Genomic DNA, 22,330 nt, shown 5'->3' with positions numbered 1-22,330 from the left:
GAGCATTTCAATACCCCCAAAAGAAACCCTGTACCTATTGACAGACATTCTTCATTTCCCTGAGCACCCACCCCCTGCTCTAGGAAACCACTAATTTACTTTCTGTCTCAATAGATTTGCTTACTCTTCGTATTTCATTTAAATGCAGTTATATAATATGTGGTCCTTTTTGCCTCTGTTTTTTCACTTGGCATAACATTTCATGGTTAATCCATGTTGTAGAATGTATCAATACTTCATTCTTTTTCAAAGTCAAGTAATATTCTATTGTATGATATTTCACATTTTCTTTATTCATTCATCAATTGATAGACATTTGAATTGTTTCCAACTTTTGGCTATTGTGAATAATGCTGTTATGAACATTTACGTACAGTCTTTTGTGTGGTATTTGTTTTCAGTTCTCCTGTGTATACATAGGAGTAGAATTGCTGGGTTACCTGTGCCATTTTGTTTAGCATTTTGAGGAACTGTGAAATTGTTTCTCAAATCACCTGCACCATTTTACATTCTAAAGAGCAGTGTACGAGGGTTGCAGTTTCTCCATATGCTTGCCAATATTTGTTATTGTCTTTTTAATCATAGCCATCCTAGTGGATTTGAAGTAGTATCTCTTTGTGGTTCTGATTCCCTAATGGTGAATGATGTTAAGTATCTTTTCATGTGCTTGTTGGCCACCTGTACACCTTTTTTGGAGAAATGATTGTTCAGATCCTTTTCCCATTTTTGTCACTGAGTTATTATATTGTGATTATTGAGCTGTAAGAGTTTATTATATACCTGGATACAAGTACCTTATCAGATAAATGATTTGAAGATATTTTCCTCCAACCTGAGAGTTATTTTTTCATCCTTTCAATGACATCCTTTACAGCACAGTTTTTAATTTTGATAAAGTTCAATTTTCTATTTTTTGTTTTATCACTTAGGCCGTTTCTGTCATTTGCTGTTATATCTATGAAAACTTTGCCGAATTCAAGATCATAAAGGTTTACTACTATGATTTCTTATAAGAGTTTTATAGTTTCAACTCTTATACAGAGCTTTCTAACCTATTTTGAATTAATATTTGTATATAAGATAAGGTGGTGGTACAACCTCATTCTTTTTTTTTTTTTTTTAATTTTATTGGGGGATATTGGGGAACAGTGTGTTTCTCCAGGGCCCATCAGCTCCAAGTCATTGTCTTTCAATCTAGTTGTGGGGGGTGCAGCTCCAAGTCCAGTCTCCATTTTCAATCTTTAGTTGCAGGGTCACAGCCCACCCATCTGGCAACCTTGTTGTTGAGAGCTCATGCTCTAACCAACTGAGCCATCCCCACAGCTTCACTCTTTTTGCATATGATATACAGCACCATTTTTTGACAGACTGTTCTTTCCCCATTGAATTGCCTTGGCATCTTTGTTGAAAATTAATTGACTGTAAATGTAAAGGTTTATTTCTGGATACCCAGTTTTATTTCATTGATCTATATGTCTGTCTTTCTGCCAGCACCACACTCTCTTGATTACTGTAACTTTGTAGTAAGTTTGAAATGGGGATCTGTGAGTTCTCCCACTTTATTCTTATTTTTTTAAAATATTGTTTTGGCTTTCCTGGATCCCTTGTATTTCTATATGTATTTTAGGATTAGCTTGTCAATTTCAGCCAAAAATCCAGCTGATACACTGATAAGGATTGCATTGAATCTGTAGATCACTTTGGGTGAAGAGTTATTGTCATCTTAACACTAGTAGGTATTCTTATCCATGAACATGGGCTTTCCTTTTATTGAGGTCTTTTAAAAATTTCCTTCAATAATATTTATAGTTTTCAGGGTACAAGCTTTGTACTTCTTTTGTTAAATTTATTCCTAAGTATTTCATTTTGATACTATTACAAATGGAATTGTTTTTTTTTTATTTTTTTTATTTCACTTTTGGATTGTTCATTGCAAGTGTATTGAAATACAATTAATTTTTTTTATTGATATTATTTCCTGAGACCTTATTGAGCTTACTTATTATAAGATCTAACTGCTTTCTGTGGATCCCTAGGGTTTTCTATATACAAGACCATGTCATCTTCAAGTAGAGATAGTTTTACATCCTATTTTTCAATCTGTATGTCTTTTATTCTTTTTCTTTTTTAATTACCATGGCTAGAACCTCCAGTACAATATTGAGTAGAAGTAGAAAGAATAGACGCCCTTGTTTTGTTCCTGATCTTAGGGAGAAAGCTTTCAGTCTTTTTCTATTAAGTGTGATGTTAGCTATGGTTTGGGGGTTTTATATGTTGTCGTATAACATATTAAATAATGTTGCTTGTTAGGAAAGAGGTTCTCTTTTATTCCTGCTTTGTTGGGTGGTTTTTATGTTTGTTTGTTAGTTTGATTTTATTTATCATGAAAGGGTATTGGATTTTAGCAAATGCTTTTTTTTGTCTATGTAGGGGAGGTAAAAGTTTTCCTTGGCCCTCTTAGGGTCCCTAACTGGGACCTTCTAGCTTCTGCTGTTTTTCTCAAACTTCTTCAGCTTAAAATATTCAGTATTCCAAGGTGCCATATTTTGGGATAGTGTGTCCTGTATCTAATCATCCATCAGATTGTCATGTGGTTTTCGTCTTTTATTCTGTTGGTGAGGTGTATTACATTGATTGATTTTTAAATGTTAAACCAGCGCAGCATTCCTAGGATGTATCTCACTTGGTTATGGTGTATAATCTGTTCTATATGTTGTCATATAACACATTAACTGATGCCTTGGATTCTGAAATCTAAAGATTACACCGAATGAATCTCCCTTATTATTCTGCCAATTCAACAACATAAAATAATGAAAAAGATCAAAAACAAAACACTTATAAACTCATGTGCCATATATTCTATAAAGTGAATACAAAATCCAAGCCTATTCTGTATTGCTACTTTGCAATATGAAGTAAGTCACCAGTTTCTTTAAATATTTAAGAAATGCTGAGTTCAAAATATTCTAGGTTCAAAATTATTCTCATGTTATAAAATTATTTTTTTCACTCATTGATTTATTTGTCTATCCAAACATTGCTTGCCTACTTCCAAATTTAGATTTTGTTTTGAAGACATTAAACAGTGTGATTAAAATAAGAATAACAGTGACAAATAAAAAATTAGAATTGGTTTCTCAATTATGTTCTGTTGAATAGAGACAGATCCACATGCTTTGGTTAAGAGATGCATAGGACTCAGAACTGACATTTCATTTTAAACATGTAGGAACTTAACTTGGATTTTTCTCCAAAGGAATATCAATCTTCTTCAAGATACAGGTGACTTATAAAACTTATTGTGTATAGTGGCTAACTCATTTTTCTGTGATAACAATGTTAAATATGTTTTTCCACTTGAAAAATTATTCTATTAAGATCCATTCTAACTTTCAAGCAAGAAAAAAAAAAGTTTCGTCCTAAAATATGTTAAGAACAAACCTTCTCACTTCTATCCCTGGAGTTACTTAACCTCTTTGGCCCTATAACCTCATTCACATAATGGCATATTAATAATAATGCTTTCTTCACAGGGTAAATGTAAGGATTAAATGAATTATTATATATATAGCATTTCGAACAGTGCTTAGTACATTCTAAGAGCTCATTAAGGTTAGCTGCTGCTGCTGCTGTTATTATTATTATTATTAAGCGTTATATCCTAATATGCCCACTAGAATGAGTTAGCTGCAGATTGTAACCCTAAGTAGCTAAATTGATTGATTGATTTTTTAGATGGGACAATTTAGCACTGTCCATTTTTAAATTAAAAAAAAAAAGTTTGCAAATTTGTTATTGTTTTTCAACACACAGTAGGCAGTACTAGGCTGTTCTTTTTGGAAGAAGTTGGCTTCCTTGTATGTGATGATATGCTACACAAATAGAGAGAAACACTGACTGTTTATTTTAGTATTATAGTTTGGCATGCCTCCAGTTCATTTCAACCTATGCCTTTACATAAAAATGTAAATGAAAATAAAAAGGGGATAGGACACAGAACTCTTTTGTCCCATTTCAGTTTGCGCTTTGATCTCACTAATTGTTGTTCTCTGATTTTGTTGTTAGTATTTTGATGGAGGCTTTGAAGAATAAATAATATGAAACATTTACAAAAAGATTTGCATCTTGATCAATGATAATTCCTGACTTTTTGGGATCAAAGGCTAATTTGAGATCAATTACTACCCCAAAACCTCTATTCTATGAAAAACTGTTTTCTTGGTGACAAGAGAATATGGCAGAAATGAAAAAAACAGGAGAGGTGTACTAAAAACCTGTTTGATATTCATTGAAGATAGTTTTTAGGACTCCTGCAGATTTTAGAAGAAAGCTGGCATAACATTTTGAAAGGATATCCAGGAGACAAATGGGCCTATAAATTTGGAAAGAGAATTTTTCTTGTTGAATATGGAATAGATTGAAATTTTCCACTCTAACTGTGCTCTACCTGGTGTTACAATTAAGGTAGTTTGGCAAGTTTCAGAGCATACAGCTCAGCGTGGGATGGAAACTTTCCTGGCCATAGAGCTTTTTTTCTCGGGATCTTTTACAGTTTCCAATGATAAATCAGTTATTTTAAATAGTAATGAGTATTTTTGAGGCTAAGTACCAGGCATACAGTATGCCTTCCCAAGATCATCTTGTTTAACCTTTATCCCAATCCTATGATAGAGATACTTTTTAAAATCCATATTTTACAAAAAAACAAAACAAAACAAACTCCACTAAGACTTTGGTTTAGGAACTTTTGCTTCTATTCAGATGTAGGAATGGGCTGAAGTATTAATGCTTGAACACATATGTGCTAAAATTCAAATCTGAAATTTTCGTCAGCCTTACACTGCTTCCCAACTGAAAACAATTCTAGGGTTTACCACACTAGACAGGGAGAATCCAGGCATCCTAGAACTTTGGAAAGATTATATAGGCCTTTAATGTTTATTGAAAAAAAAACTTACTAATGCCATTGTAAAAAAACTTACTAATGCCAGTGCCTAGTCCACCCTTAGTAGAAATTTTGACTTTAATGTTCTTGGAGCAAACTGATCTGGAAAATACAATCCCAAAGTTCCTTTGTCTTATTTATCCTGATGGATGAGTTAACTGGCTCCCATTCAGATCAATTATTTATCTTGCATTTGGAAAGGATGATTTGATTATAGAAGTGTTTACACTTAATGTGTTTGCATGTCTTTATCTGGATTCCATTTGGGGTGTGGCTTTTTTGTTTTAGCTAGATTATTTTTTTCTGGCAGTCTTTTCTCAACCAAGCAACACTATTTTCCAAAGCATAGACAGTCAATCTGTTGCAGAGAAGGGCCCTCCTTCAAATACAATTTGAACAGAGGCATAAATTCCTTAGACCCTGACCCTCACTGTGCAAGTAATATGCACTGGCAGGCTTTGAGGAAGCTATATTGAAGATCAAAACAATTCTAAAGGAGAAGTGATAACTTTCATTCAGTGCAACATGTCTTTATTAAGAATGGGGATGAAAAAAGAAAGACTATAACACAATCATATCTTTGGCTTCCAAATTAAAAATGTAAGTTATATCCTAATAGACAACCCCTTGGAGCCAGTTAGTATTAGGAGATTGTACTGATAAATGAATTTTGCTGTGTCTTTCTCTTTGGTTCAGGTAGCCATTGTTAGAAACAGTGCGCTTAGGAAATAATCTTCCCCGGGCATACTTCCTGTGTGTGAACAGACTGATAGTAGACCCAGTGACAATCCTAATATTCAAATTATTTATTGTTATTAACTTATCTGATAGAGGAGAGTACATATTTTTCATAAGTTTGTCAGGAAAGGTTACAGAAATTAATACGTAGTTTTGTTGAGGGGGCAGTGAAAAGAGTCCTCTTCTATACCCTGCTTATAGAAATGCAAATTGTTACACACTTTAAGGAAAGCAGTTTGGCAATTCATGTCAAAAGGCTTTTAAAAATGCATATTTTTTGTCTTGGTAATTTGACTTCTTAAAAATTTATCCTAAGGAAACAAAGAGTCTACATGAAGATTTAATTGTGAAAACTTATGTCTTGGTGGTATTATGTATAAGAAACTCAATGTTCAACAGTAGGGGAATGTTCTAGTAAACTTTTGTATGTCCATATAATGTACATCAGGATTTCTCAGCCCTGACACTATTGACATTTTGAGCGTATAATTCCTTTTTGAGAGTTCTGTCTTGTGCATTGTAGGATGTTTATCACCATCCCTGGCCTCTGCCTACTAGATACCAGTAGTACCCCCACCTTCCCCACCACCAAAAATGTCTCCAAACGTTGTCAAATGTCCCCTGGGAGGGCAGTATTGCCCCTTATTGAGAACCATTGATGTATGTTAGGCAGATAATTCAAATAGTTTTAGATGAATATTTAACAAGGGAAAATGATGATAATATCTTGGTAAATGAACAAGAAGTTTGTAGAGGGGTGGGGTAAGATGGTGGAGTAGGTAAACACTGTGCTTGCCACCTCTTACAACCACATCAAAATTACAACAAAACTACTGAGAATCGCCTGAAATATTGCTGAACAGAAGTCCTATAACTAAAGACATACTGAAGAAGCCATGTTGAGAATGATAGGAGGGGCAGAGACGCAGAACAGGCTGCACTCACACAGCCTGTGTGTGGCAGTTAAAAATCAGGAAGGATATATTGGCTGTAAAGATCCTTCCTGAGGAATGAGGGGTCCCAGCCTCATACCAGGCTCCCGAGCCCAGGGCTCCAGTGCCAGGAAGAAAAGTCCCTATAACTTCTGGGTGTGAAAACCAATGGAGATTGGGGCTGAGTGGGAGGGACAGAGGGCAGCTTCAGTCCCAGGAGATCCTTTTAAAGGGCTTGTGCACAAACTTACTCACTAATGCACTCAATTTGCTCTGGGCTCCAGAGCTGGTCTAGCAGCTCGAAGGCACCGGGGACTTATGGGGAGGAACTGAGTTGTCTGGCTTTGAATTGAGGGCTGGAAGGGCAGCTTTCTCCTAGAGAGAAGTGCTGGCAGAAGCCATTGTTCCTTTATTAAGCCCTCCCCACAACCCAGTTTGGCAGCCACCACATCTGAGTCCATCAACCTGGCTAACACTGTTCACTGGCTCGGGTGATTCCCTGAGACCCCTCCCCACCCAACTTGCAGGCCCACTCAAGCCACTTCCAGTGGCTTTTCCATACAAGTGGCCTATCTTGGCTCATGATGCAGACATTCCTAAAATCTTTCAAAGGTTCACAAACCCCAAACAATCAGCATCTGGCCTCACTGTGCCCCATACTTCTGACTAAGCAGCCTTAAGCCCGGCACTAGAAGCAGCTGACCTCAGTTCTGCAGCTCCTCCACTGTAGTCACGGCCACTCCTCACAACCAATCAATTTGAGAGTCAATCCCTCCTATTGATGTGCCAGTAGCAACCAAGGCTCAACTGCAACAGGAAGGCACAAACGAACCACACCAGGGACACTCCAGGGAGACTGCATCACTGGGACCATAGGACACCTACTACATAAGGCCATTCTACTAAGACCAGAAGACACAACAGCTTTACCTAATACTTAGAAACAAACACAGGAAGGCAGCCAAAATGGGGACACAAAGAAACATGTCCCGAAGAAAAGAATAGAAGAAAGCTCCAGAAAAAGAACTAAACAAAATGGAGGCAAGCAATCTACCAGTCACAGAGATCCAAACACTGGTTATAAATATGCACAATAGTCTCAATGAGAACTTCAACAAAGAGATAGGAAACATAAAAATAGAGATAGAAAACATAAAAAAGAACCAGTCAGAAATGAAGAATACAATAATTAAAATGAGGAATACATTAGAGGAAATCATCAAAAAGAAAGGAGATTCCCCCCAAAATGAAGATAGTTTAAGGGGCCTCTGGGACGAGATCAAGCATAACAACATTTGCATCATACGGGTAACAGAAGGAGAAGAGAGAAAGCAAGGAATTGAAACCCTATTTGAAGAAATACGAAAGTTGAACAATTAAGTTTGTGTACTCATCCTAGAGAAAGTGCTGCGTACCTCATTGCTGAATATCACTATGGTCACCTTAGAAGTACTCCCCTTGGGAAGCTATGCACTGATGCCAGTGTTTAGTCCACACTTCAAAGCAATTTTGGAACTCTTTTTCTGGAATGGCCATCACAGCTGTTGTCATATTACCCTTGATGTCCTGAATGTCATCAAAATGTCTTCCTTTCAACATTTCCTTTATCTTTGGGTAAAGAAAGAAGTCATTGGGGGCCACACCAGGTGAGTGGGGAGGGTGTTCCAATACAGTTATTTGTTTACTGGCCAAAAACTTCCTCACAGACAGCGCCATGTGAGCTGGTGCATTGTTGTGATGTGAGAGCCATGAATTGTTGGTGAAAAGTTCAGGTCATCTAACTTTTTCACGCAGCGTTTTCAGCAGTTCCAAAAAGTAAACTTCGTTGTTTGTCCAGTTGGTACAAATTCATAATGAATAATCTCTCTGATACCAAAAAGAGGTTAGCCACATTGTTGCAACAAGTTCTCAAACTTAATTTTCAGAACCCGTAATGCCAGAAAACTTCCCTATCCTGGTGAAGGAAATAAACATACAAGCCCAGGAAGTGCAGAGAGTCCCAAACAAGATAAACCCAAAGAGGCCATACCGGGACGCTTCATAATTAAAATGCCAAAAGTTAAAGATAAAGAGCTCTTAAAAACAGCAAGAGAAAAGCAGTTAGTTTTCTACAAGGCACCTCCCATATGACTGTCAGCTGATTTCTCAATAGAAGCTTTGCAAGTCAGAAGGGATTAGCACAAAATATTCAAAGTGATGAAAAGCAAGGACCTACAACCAAGATTACTCTACCCAGCAAAGCTATCATTTAGAATCAAAGGACAGATAAAGAGCTTCCCAGACAAGAAAAAGCTAAAGAAGTTCACCAACATCAAACCAGAATTACAGGTAATCTTAGAGGGACTTCAAGATAAAAAAAAAAAAAAAAAAAAAATCAAAAACATGAATAATAAAATGGCAATAACTACATGTCTATTAATAATTGCTTTCAATAAAATGGATTAAATGCTTCAATTCAAAGATAGGGTGGCTAAGTGGACAAGAAAACAAGACCCTTACATATGCTGTCTATAATAGACTCACTTCAGATTAAAAGGCACACACAGACTGAAAATAAAGAGATGGAAAAAAATAATTTATGAAAATGGAAATTTAAAAAATCCTGTGGTAGCAATACTTATACCATACAATATAGACTTTAAATCAAAGGCTATAATAAGAGACAAAAAAGGACCCAATAATCCCACTTCTGGGCATGTATCCAAAAAAACCTGAAACACTACTTTGAAGGGCCATGTACATCTGTATGTTCATTGCAGCCTTATTTGCTGAAGTAGTCAAGATATGGAGGCAACCTGGGTATCCATAAATGGATGAATGGATAAAGAGGTGGCACATATATGTAATGGTATATTACTTTGTTGTAAAAAAAATCAAATCTTGCCATCTGCAACAACAAAGCTGAACCTAGTTAGAGGGTATTGCGCTGAGTGGTGTCAGACAGAGAAAGCAAATCACATATGATTTCACTTACATGTGGAATCTAGAGAACAAAATAAACAAACAAAACCGAAACAAGCTCGTAAATACGAAGACCATTTTTATGGTTGCCAGATTGGAGGTGGGATTGGAGGGATGGGTGAAAGATGGGAGAGGATTAAGATGTGCGAAATAGTCATGGGGATATAAAGAATAGCATGGGGAATAGCTTCAGTAGTATTATAATAACTGTGTGTCAGATGGGTACTGGATTTATCAGGGTGATCACTTCGTAAGTTATATAAATGTCTTATTACTGTGTTGTGCACCTGAAACTTTGCACCAACCTAATAATAAAACATTGTATGTCAACTGTAATTGAAAAATATTAAAAAAGGAAACAATAAATAAAATAAAACGGAGGGTACATGTTGCCACAAAAATGTAAAAATATATCAATAGATGAATTTAGAGGATGTAAAGTTTCTTTAATGGGAAAGGATTGTTCTAATAGTTCTGTGCAAAGCCAGATACTCCCACCAGATTTCTAAGAGCAGTCCATGAATAACACAGGCACCAAATATGCCCACATGAGAAAGGATTCTACTAGGTGCTGGAAGCTTTCCTTTTTGGGTTATAATAGGGATTTTTAAATTTTTTCTTCACTGTCTCCCCACCCCCCCATTCCCACCCGTTTTTCAGCTATTGTCATGATTTAGCTTTTCATCTGCCTCCTCACCTAGTGGAAATAAATAATCTATATGAATATTCCTGAATCCATTCTAAGCCTAGATGAATCAAAGTTTAATTTCCCAGCCTTCCTAAAGAGGCCTAAGCTTTAGGTTAGCATGCTATGTATCTCCTCCACAGGTTGCAGGATGCTTTCCATTAAAAAATAATAATAATAAATTAAGTATGCAGAAATGCATGCATACTTCAAAAGTTGCTTCTTAGAGCTAAATTTATATGATTAAAAACATAAGTACTCTTTTTTTAATGTTTATCGTTGAAAGTATTTTTAAAAGTGCAAAATAAATCATTTAAATCACAAATCTTAGGAGAAGGAATTAAATTTATTTCAAATATCTTGCACATCTTTTAATATATTAATCATATTAGGAGGAATATGTAAATGAAGACTGTCTAGGTAAGTTGTTTCAGAAAGCCATTCAGATTTGGGGGAAGATTAATTATATTATTTCTCAGACAGTTCAGAAGCATGCTATATATTAAAAGAAAAGAAAACTGTATGGCTAGCCCACTTTTGCTCTTCCAAAATAACTCTTTTGATATACTTGATAAAGAATGAACTTAAAAATTTCAAGAGTTGAAATACTTTTTTCATCAATGATTTTAGTCCAAAGGGAAGCTTACTCTTGATGTTCCAAACTAGATATATTTTAGCTTTCTCCATGTGCCCCACAGAAAGTGTAGACGCTTTGGAAGGGCTGCAAATATTTTTCTAATGATTAGAGTAGGAAGTGAAAGTTTTCTATCGGAAAGAAAATCTTTCCAGCATTTCTGCATTTATGGGAGGAGAGGTTGATGCAGAGCTGTGTTCTCATAACACCTGATGGCCCCTGTGCTTGAAAAAAGTTCAGAGAATTCAACTGTAAAGCATAAGAAAAGCAAGAGGGATTTTTGAGAATTTTTGTAGCTTCAGGGTGGGTGAGAGGAAAAGGAGGAAGGAGGAGTCATAGGTGGGTGCAGGGTAAGTAGCCAAAGCCTGAGACATACATGAGTAGCACATGGAGATTTTGCAATGGATTTTTAGGGGATACTTTTAATTTTTAAAGGTAACCTAACTATGTGGGGATATACTAGGGGTGATAATGAAAATATTCAACAGCCCTTCAACACAGGCTCAGAACTGATCCTGGGCTTAACCAAATAGGGGTGAAACTGGAATAGCAAGCAGCCTCAGGTGTAACACCCGTTTTACCCAAGTTATCATGAAATATGGCTACGCACCCAAACTTGTTATAGTAACGTGCAGCCAGAGGCAAACAGAATTAGGAGGCCGTGAGATGGATAGGAGAGGGCAGCATTAGAGAGATGTCCTGTTATCTGAGTGTGCAGGATAATCTAAGTGTTTAACAATCCACAGGAATACGGAAGCAGGGGGAAGGGGTGGTCGATGTATGTAGGAGCCAGCTTGAGAGATTTGTTTTCTCAAACGAGCCATTGAAGTTCTAAATTATCCTTGGTAAAGTCATGGCCACAAGAAAGGAAGCAGACAGAGGTGGCACGGAACGGGTGGAGCACATAGTCAGCAGGGCTTTGAGAAGGGGGATTTCAGTTCACTGAGCCCTTCTCACAACAGGAGTGGGGTCAAGTGGGGAGAACAGACAGTCCTTAAAAACCAAACAAGGCAGAAGAATTCCAAGCCCAAGAGGCACCTTCCAAACAAAGAAGGCTGGGATTCTAACCCAACATCAGAGACTGTACTCATTCCAAATGTCACTCGAACCATAGTGTTTTTATGATTTAAACGCAGATGCAAGAGGTGCCCCCCTAAAAGGTACAGGAAAAAATAGTCAAGGGAAAAGGAAGCAAGGACCCCACTGCCACAGGTGGAGCAGGACCAAGGTAGTGGGGGAGTGACAAATGCCTTTATGGCCTGAGACCCTTTATTTAGACTTGGTCGAACTTTCTGAGAGCTGGCAACAGTCAGTAGGATGCCAGTGGCAAATGGGATGCCCAGGCTACCCACCTTTCTACCTGGCAAACTGCAAATTCTGCCTCCACAAATGGCGCCCTCACTAGCCAGCTCATTCCATGTCTGTCAGTGTTAAGTGTTGGGAAGCCTTTCTTTACCTCCAGGAGGACATGCATCCCCATAGCTCTGCACGCTGTGTCCATCTCACAGAACTTGAATTCAGCTATCATTCTCAATTGCCCCCATCCTTCCCCTGAGCCCCAGCTTTCCCTTCGCTAGACTGAAGCGTCTGCTTTTAAAAAACCCGTTCTTCATAGGACAGCAGTTCCCTGTAGTATTTGTCACTCTCTGACCACACCTGGCTTGTCAGCTCTCATTTGTGACTCCAGATGTGGACTCTGGCTCCAGGACAGAGATGATCAGTGGCTGTTGTTTTCCCCGGTCTGGATGCTTTTTGTCTGGAGTGCAGTGTAGTGTCAGATTTGACTTCGGAAGGGCCTGTCTGCCCTGGCAGGGCCACACAGTTGACTGCAGTGGCTTCAAGGTTTCTGATAATTAAGCATTTCCCTTGTGGCTGCCAGGAGTGTAGCCCAGTGGGACTTCCACAGATCCCTTCTTTCTAAGAGCCTCAGAAATTATTTTCTGTTTTGTTGTGTTTTTAGTGACAGCACTGGGGATATGGCTTGGAGAGTTCTCACTGTGCTCTGGGAGGTTGGCTCTATGGAGGCAGAAGACATGACCAGGGAGAACGCACACTCTGAGAAGGGCAATGAGCCCAGTTCTAGTTCTGGGACAAATCTGCGTGGAGGGGAGGAGCGCCGAGAAGAATGAACAAAGGGAAGAGCTACAGGAAAATGTGGAACTTGAAGTTTTGGGGAAGTTTTGAAAAAAGACCAGTGTGGCTGAAAGCATTTCTCATTGCTGGGAGATGAGGTCTGAGGAGAACACTTTTGGTAGAGGGGTGGAGGCTGTGATTGTGAATAAGTGGAAAATCCCTTAAAAGGGGGACCACTGGTGGCTCCAGATGGCTGGCAGGAAATAAATCTAACAGCTCATTAAGGAGTCAGCAATGCGGGGTTGTGTGTGGGTGGGTGTGGGTGTGTCCTGAAAGGTTGCAGAGCACAAATTGTTCTGATCAGCTACCTTAGAATTCCTGTGAAGTAGCTAAAACCTGTTGTACAAATACACTGGTAAACTGAGGAATTTCCACTTCCATCATTTTTCTTCTTTTTTCTGACGGTGTGTATATCATAAAGTAGTTCAGTGTTCATGTGGCTAGGGGATGTACTTCGAATTATTTTACAAGGAGAAAAACTGATTGGAAAAGTTTCCAATTGATTACATTTGTACTATAATGGACATATTGTATTGAATTAAAAGAAGAGGAATAATCAATTTTGCCTAAATTTCCTTGACAAGAGAACAGCTTTTCGGTTTTCAATGTAATCCTATTAATTTAGTCAAATCTCAAATTCTTAACTATCTCTGTTAAAGTTGGGGACCTCTCATGTAGTTAAATGTAAAAGAGTAATTGTTACAAACGAATTTTTGTATAAAAGTTTGTTCACTTGTGTCAGAGGTGAGGTACGAGAGTAGAATTCTACAGACGTTGAAATTGCAAGTACAGTTGACCCTTGAACAACACAGGTTTGAATTGTTCAGGTCCACTTATATGTGCATTTTTTCCGGTAACTACTATAAATGTATTTTCTCTTTCTTATGATTTTCTTAATAACATTTTCTTTGGCTTACTTTATCGTAGGAATACAGTATATAATACATATAACATAGAAAATATGTGTTAATCGACTGTTTACATTATTGGTAAGGCCTCTGGTCAACCAGAGTAGTTAGGTTACTGGGAAGTCAAAAGCTGTATGTAAATTTTGACTGCGCTGGTGGTTGGCACCCCTAGCCCCCGTGTTCAAGGGTTTACTGTCAGCAATTTTCAAAGATGTGTGTATGGTTTTATTAATTTCAAATAATATGAATTCAATTTAATTATAATATTGAGTGTCTGCTACGTGGGAGGCATTAATATCAAGTGCTATTTATTGAACGTACGAGTGATTAAGACAACAATGAATCCATCCCAAGAATCCCAACAAGGAATGTCATCCCAATAACTATAATACAATAGTACCCCCCCATCCATGGTTTCACTTTCTGCAATTTCAACTGTGACCCAAAAATATTAAATGGAAAACTTCAGAAATAAGCAATTCATAAGTTTTAAATTGTGCACTGTTCTGAGTAATACGACAAAACCTCGCACAGTCCCACTCTGTCCCACCTGGGATGTGAATCATCTCTTTGTTCAGTGTATCCACGCTGAATATGCTACTGCCCCTTAATCACTTAGTAGCCGTCTCAGTTATCAGATATTTTGAGAGAGATAACACATTTGCATGACTTTTATTATAGAATATTGTTATAATTTTCGTATATTATTATTGTTGTTAATCTCTTACTGTGTTTAATTTATAAATTCAACTTTCTCATAGGTATTATGTATAGAAAAACATAGAATAGGTAAGGTTCAGTACTGTCTATGGTTTCAGACATCCACCGCGGGTCTGGGAACATGTATCCCCCACGGATGAGGGGTACCACCTGCCGTGGATAAGATGGAGGATGTGTAATATGGTAAAGGTCTATCAACAAGATAAGCTAATCCATGGAAGCTTCATAGAAGAAATAGCATTTGAGAAGGGTCTTGGAAGAAACTGAAATTCCAGCCATGAGTCAGGAAGCCACTCCCAGGGGCGTGATGTGTGTGGGAAGGGAAGGCACGGATGGCAAGGCTAGCGGCGGCGCGTGGCCCAGTGTGCCATGCCTGGACTTTGGAACTGGGTGGACCCCGTGTACACTCTGGTTTTGACACTTACTCGCCACGTACCCTCAAGTTTCCCACCCCCATCTGTAAAATGGAAAAATGCCTGCCTCACAGAACATTTGTGAGTATTCAGTGGAAAATTTCCCAGCACAGACATGCTCAAAAAATGCTACCTTTTTCCATTTTCTAAAAGCAACTGGTCTTTCAGCTTTTTGGAAACATAGTAGAAAAGAAATTTGATTTAGGGACTTTTGAAAAACCATAGAGTCATGTTATTCTTGACCAAGGGTAATTTGATTACGGGAGTGAAAAATAGTTCATAGGGTTTTAAATTAATACATTAGTATTACAAACAATAACCCATAGTTATACTCCCTTTTTAGAAGTTCTTCAAGGTATTTTTGCATACTAAGCATCAAGAATACATTGTCTGAATTATTAGTGGTCTCCAAATTAGTGATGGGGATTTCCTCTATGTGATAGATATTAAAATTCATTTTTCTTTGTTCTTGGATAGTAACCCACTTCCATTCCAAATTATGGTCGGCACATGGTAATATTAGTGCTAGTTTATCATCTTTCAGTACCCAGTCATGGGGCACCATTCTTTGAAAGTGTCTAGACATGGCCTAAAATCACATTGGCAGTGGGGAAAAGGTGGCAAGGCAGAAAAGATTTATCCTAGTTATTGTCCAGATTTTTCCATCTGTCACAGAAAATCCTGGAGCCCTCTTGTCTTCTTTTCTATTCCCTAACACCCCTCCTCCCCACTCTACCAGTCTATCATTGTTGTGATAAGACATTTTTTTTCCTAAAAGTAGGAATTATCATAAAATTTAATTCCTGTCCTATCATTCCAGTTCCTTGACGTGTTTTCAGTGTGCTGCAGAAATTGGTCTGTGCTTCTCTGATCAAATGGAATTATCCTTTATTTAAACAGCTGTTCCCTATGGGCAATATGTGTTATGAGACTTAATGCTGTTTAGCATTTGGAGTCATTCTTTCCTCTTGAATTGGAAATAAGAATCAGCAAAAACCGCCATGCTATGGCAGTCCCAGCGTAATTTCACAGTCTGTCTACAGGGATAGTATTTTTGGTAGCTGGGACATATTACACTAGTAATGCTGCATACCAATTAGTTGTATTAAAATATATATTATGTACAGCTCTGTACTTGGCTTAAAAAGTTTCCTTGACAACATCATTTAACTTCTTACTGTTCTTTTCATGTTGCTAGTATAAATATCTAATATGTTTTTGTTCAAAACATCAATTAGGCTTCAGTATAATCTTTATTAATACAGATCTGTTATTACAAGAAGACTGCTGAGCTGTGATAATTTGCACAGCAGGAACAATAAAATATCTTCTTTCTGTTTGATTCTATCCCAGAACACTTGGCTTTTTTATTCTTTTACAGAGCATACCAAAGCCTTCCATGACCTCTTTCATAATCATAATGAAATCTTTAAAGCTCTGATAAGAAAAAGCATTATTTTCTTCAAAGGTAAACATAATGGAAAGGCCGAAAATTACAGAAAGGTTCACAAAGACACATATTAGTTACAGATCTCCACTTTTAATATCTTTCCTTGTTTTTCTCCATATAGCCAGAACACCCCACTTCCTGAGGATTCAGAATGTGGAAGTGAATGCCGGCCAGTTTGCCACCTTCCAGTGCAGTGCCATCGGCAGGACCGTGGCAGGCGACAGGCTCTGGTTACAGGTACAGTAGCTCATTTTCACCAGTTCAGTGAGAATCCAGGGGAAGAATACATGCCTCTGGGTAGGGCCCAGACGACCGGGTCAGTGCCGGGTCCCTACTGGCCAGATTATTACGTTGCCACATTACTAAGAGTACTAGATAGGCTAATTATTGTTCGTTACAGCCTTGTTTTGAATGTCTGCTTTTTTCTCTTTGCTTCTGCTTAGCCATTTTGCTTTGAAGATCTGGTTGTCAAATTACTTTCAGAGCAATATATTAAAGTACAAAATAGAGTTCCCTTTCCCTACTCTTCTTCTAGAGAAAAATCCAGACACACACACACACACACACACACACACACACACACACGCAAATGTACGTTTATGGGCCTCTTTGTAATTTGAATTTCAGAGCAATAAGCCTAAACTTAGACGTTAATAACACGTCTTTTACCTTTGAGATTTAAGTAGACATTTTTTAGTGTAATCGTAATTTGTGTGTTTTATAATCCTTCAAATTTCACCATGTGTATTTTCATGGCAAATACTTTCATGGATAGACTCATGGTCTCAGGAACTGTGACAATGAATGAGGCTGAGTGACCTGTTCCCTCTAACCAGAGGCTACCCACTCCCTTAGGCTCTAGGTTTCATACCCTGCCCCCAATGGGGTTCTCCAATTTCATTCTTGTTTCTTCCTTTTAAGCATTGATCGGCAGGCAGCTCATTCTTCACCCTGACTAGTGTTGATTTTTTCCCCCTTCTTTCCTTACACATCCTAAAGTTATTTTGTTTTGGTTAATTATTTCTTATTTTGTCTGCTACTTGAGCTGCTCATGTTTTAACCCTTCTGTGTAGCTATTTCATTTCATTGGCTTCCACTTTGGCATGCTGACTTTCCTCTGCACATATCACCTCTCCACTTCCTATTGCACCTCTTCTTCTGCAGTAATAATGACTGTGATGTGTCACATTTGTGTGACACTCTATAATTTTTAAATTCCGCATCCCTTTTAATCATCACAACTGAAATAAATGGTCATTTTTATTCCTTCATTTCTGGGGAAAATGGCAGACAGCCAAATGTGCTATTTCTTATCAGTCAACAGTGTGCTGACAAGTGGGGAATATGTTCTGGAGGTGGCTTTTTTTTTTAATTAAAATTTATTGGGGTGACAATTGTAAAGTTACATAGGTTGCAAGTGTACAATTCTGTAATACATCATCTGTATATCACATTGTGTGTTCACCACCCAGAATCAGTTCTCCTTCCATCACCATTTATTTGACCCTGTTTACCCTCATCTACCACTCCATTTCCCCTTACCCTCTGGTAACCACTAAACTGTTGTCTGTGTCTATGAGTTGTTTCTTTGTTTGTCTTGTTCCTTTGTTGCTTTCAGTTTTATATCCCACATATCAGTGAAATCATGTGGTTCTTGACTTTTATCTGTCTAACTTATTTCGCTTAGCATAGTAACCTCAAGATCCATCCATGTTGTCGCAAATGGCACTATTTCATCTTATGGCAAAGTAGTATTCCATTGTGTATATATACCACAACTTCTTTATCCAATCATCTATGGAAGGACACTTTGGTTGTTTCCATGGCTTGGCCACAAAATAAAGTGCAATGAACATCGGAGTCCATATATCTTTCCAGATAAATGTTTTCAGATTTTTGAGGTATATACCCAGGAGAGGGATTGCTGGGTCATATAGTGGAGGCAGCTTCTTAAATACAGTTGGATCCTCTGCATCATTCCTCACCTTTCTACCTTGATGTCACTCTCTTTTCTTACATCCTCCTGTCCCCATGAGAGTGTCCCCTAGCCAGGAAGGAGGAATGTCTGCAGAGGACGGAAATTGCATCTACAAATTCATCCTTGTTGTATTCTTCTCTCTAAGACTTGTGTAATCACTCCTTTGAAAGCTTTTGCAGTATGTGAAGCCTGTGCTTGACCCTGTTCTTCAGTAGTCGACCTTTGTCTTTATCCCTCTTTTCAATTATTTTACATTCTTAATGTTAGAGATTGGGAATTATTTTCTTAGTGGTTGTTTGTTTATTAAACTTGATCAAAATTGACTCTCTCTGGTAATTGATGAGACAGACATTTTTAATTGGCATTCTTCACAATGCATTAACTACCCTTTAAAACTGAAACCATCCTTGTCATGTTTGATTTATCTCTAGAAATCTTAATTTTTCATGGAAAATTGTTTTTTGGCTCCTGATATTTATGTTAATGTTATTTGAGAGAATACAATATCAAGTCTAAGCTCTCACCTCAACAGAGCCTTAGGTATTTCCAAGAATTTTCAGGCAAGTTGAGGATACAATTTGCTCTTTATGTTTTTGCAAATATCCTGGAGTTGGGATACTCATGCTTAAATTTGAGTATTTCTTTGGGGGTTGGGGATCCGTAACTAGTTTCTACTTCAAAGTGGTAGCCTGTGTTTTAAAGAGGGTATATCAATCTTGCAAGGAGGAAGCTAGTAGCTACTGTTTTGGGGGTTTCTGAATTAATAGGTCAGGGGTAGGGCCCTGCATTTAGTATTTTGTTAAAGGCTTCCCAGGTGATTCCAGTGTGTGCCCAGGGTTCAACCCCCCGCCCCCCACGTCTGAAACAAAGTGCAACATGTGTTCCGAGTCAGAAAAGAAAAAGGTAAACAAAAGGTAAAACTGGTACCTGTATTCAGTAGCCTTGATCTAACTCTAATGTTGAACTTCTCCTGTACTATGTCTCTCTTGTTTTCATTCTATTAAATTGCATCATAGTGTTGATAAATTGTTTTTTATAGTCAATCCGTTAATGCCCTTCTTTATTGCTCCATTCTTTCTTGCCCTTCTTGTCCTCGGTGACTGGATACTGCTCTGCGGTCTACCACATGGTGGTCATGTCCAGAAGGGGATGATAAAGATAGAACTGTTGTGACTTTGAAATTCTAAGTGAAACTTAGTTTGTCCTGGACTTGGTATGCTATTTGCTTTGTGAATCTTTTTGATTTTAGAATAATTTTACTGTTAAATGATTTATTTCCTCTGGTTGGATAGGCGTTGTGTGGAGAGATGTTTATTTTATTGATAGCTGATGAAATAAGAATAGTGTGCTTTATTCTTGCAAGGATGGGCTTTGTTAACCTACATGTGTGAGGTGTGGCTTCCAGCTGTGAGGAAGAGGTGCAGCACTTGATGGGTTCATGGAGCCCTCCTGTCCCCTTGCCTGAACCCCAGCCCTTCGCCTCAGACCACTCTGTAGTAGTTGTGGGGGAGAAGCAAACCTGGAATCATGGACTGGCTCTCTCTAGTCTAGAGGTATCAATACGGACATTTCTTCCTTATTACACTAATGCTATAGCAGTTTCAAAAATGCTTTTCTGCATATAAATTCACTGGGATCCTCAAAATAATTCTGAGATCCAGGCAGAACATTGAATGAGAAAAAAATATGTTTAGAGTTTTCTATAATATAAATCTTCCCAATAGTAAGTCAAGATTTAGAAATTAAGAGTGCATCTTTTATTTGGGGAACATCAGTGTTTGGGAGCATAATCATTTGCAATAAATTGTGTTATTGTGTTACCATCTTTTGAGTTCTCCCATAGTCATTTTGCACAGTTTCATGGGTGTATTGAATAGTTTGTTGCTTGTTTTGTAGACGAGAAGTTTGAGGTGCAGGATTGTCCAAGGTCACAAAGGTAAATGGCATAGCTGGGAATAGTACACCTCTGTGTCTTTACTTTTACTTTACCACTGATGAATTCCACTATATTATGATGTCTTCTCGTACCCCAGTGCTAGGTGAATATATGACATGCACTTCCCACTTCGTTAGAAGAATTTGGATGTGACCAATGTTACATGATTAACCTCGAGGAGCCATCCTGACGCAACAAAAGTCCATATTTATTTCATGTATATATTGATCCACCTCTATGAAAAATGGCCAGTGGTTTGATTGTTTAAAATGTAGATTAAATATGATACTGTCAGAGTCTTTCACAAAAGCATAATACAAGTAAATCTGATGATGACACTAATGAAGAAATGTTTATGATTAACAGATGTGTCCCATCTGCTTATGTTTTTTCTGTCTCATCTGTGGGCCACACAGGTTATTGCCAAAGTGGAATCAGTCTTTCTAGAATACAGAACAACAAAATAAGACATAGTTCATGAGTATCTATTATTATAGCTGCAAAGTACTTAAAACACCTCCCAGACAATGTACAGTAGGAAGACAGCATCTAAAAAACTATTCTTTATAGTACAAAACTGATGTACAATGGATTTGTTGAAGATGCTTGCTATCTGCTATCAGATATGGCAATTTATGCATACAATATGGACTGTAACCATGGAAATACTCAAATGGAACGTATTTGTGAAATCATTCAAGTACCCAAAACATGACCATATTTCTTGTTATTATCAACTTTCCAATTATTTGTGGAGCCTACAGTTTGAAAATAGAGTATATATATGTAAGATGCTGAGGAGAGAAAATGGCATTTTAGTGTTCTTTTTTATATTTATGTATTATTTGCTGATGCAGTTGCTGAGTTATATATTTTTATGCAGTCTTTGACCCTTGAAGCCATGCATGATTGAATTAAAATGACTGTTCTTTCTTAAATATTTTAAATTTTATTTTCGTACATATGCTTCTTTTTCTTGAGAATTAATATTTTATAATACCTGTTCCAGCCTTTCAATAACAAGGATGGTCACCAGAAATAGTACTGATGCTTGTAAATCTGAAGATGGCTTGTGCATATTCTTTGCCAGGGAACACGGGCACCTCTTCCTCTTCTCCTGCATCTGGTCCAGTTTGGGCATCTTTGTAACTTTTATTTTATTCATTTTTGTTACATTGCAGAGGCTCCTCCATTACTTACTCATCTGACTGTCTTAGTCAGCTCGGGCTGCTATAACAAACTGTCATAGACTGGGTGGCTTAAACGACAGACGTTTATTTCTCACAGTTTGGCAAACTGGACGTCCAAGATCAGGGCGGCAGCACGGCAGGGTTCTTGGTGAGGGCCGCTGCCTGCTTGGAGACAGCCTTCTTCTCTCTGTAGCCTCACACGAGGAGAGAGACCTCTGCCTTTGTAATCCCAGTGTAAGGGCACTAACCTCATCATGAAGGGGCAGGGAGGGGACACTCTCACGACCAGTTGTAACCCTCATCACCTCCCGAAGGCCCCACCTCACACTGAGGATTAGGTTTCATGATATGAATTATGCAGGGACACAAACATTCAGTCTATAGTCCTCAACTACCACTTCGAACCCAGGAGTGAGTGGGAAATGGAAGTGGTTCAGTCTCCAGGGCAAACGGCAGAAAGCTAGGAGGCAGTAGAGATGCCTTTTCTACAGTAAATGAATGGCAGCTTTGATCAAGCCAAGGATTAATCCGCTGGCGAAAGAAACCTGGAAAATAATCACTAACTCTTGACATTTCTGAGAGGCCTCTGTGATTTGTAAATGGCTTACTTTTTAGAATCACAAAGTTATGGAACGTCTGAATTTGGAACCATCGTCACCTTAAATTCCTCATTTTGTTAGTGAGGAAATGGAAGCCCAGCAAAA

The 22,330-nt window shown here is 37.9% G+C and overlaps 1 protein-coding gene across 11 annotated transcripts in view; it reads left to right on the top strand.

Moving 5' to 3' along the window:
• The window catches only part of PTPRM (protein tyrosine phosphatase receptor type M), a 799,491-nt gene that overhangs the window by 300,530 nt on the left and 476,631 nt on the right, over window positions 1-22,330 (top strand). For all 11 annotated transcript variants that reach the window (XM_033087233.1, XM_033087234.1, XM_033087225.1 and 8 more), the window contains exon 5: window positions 16,644-16,759. In XM_033087233.1, coding sequence (XP_032943124.1) covers window positions 16,644-16,759 — 116 coding nt within the window. The remainder of the gene's footprint in view (window positions 1-16,643; window positions 16,760-22,330) is intronic.

This window comes from Rhinolophus ferrumequinum, chromosome 19, assembly GCF_004115265.2.
Source record: "Rhinolophus ferrumequinum isolate MPI-CBG mRhiFer1 chromosome 19, mRhiFer1_v1.p, whole genome shotgun sequence".
Lineage (NCBI taxonomy): Eukaryota > Metazoa > Chordata > Mammalia > Chiroptera > Rhinolophidae > Rhinolophus > Rhinolophus ferrumequinum.
The sequence above is the reverse complement of the archived record's forward strand: the minus strand, read 5'-3'. Positions and strand labels throughout refer to the sequence as shown.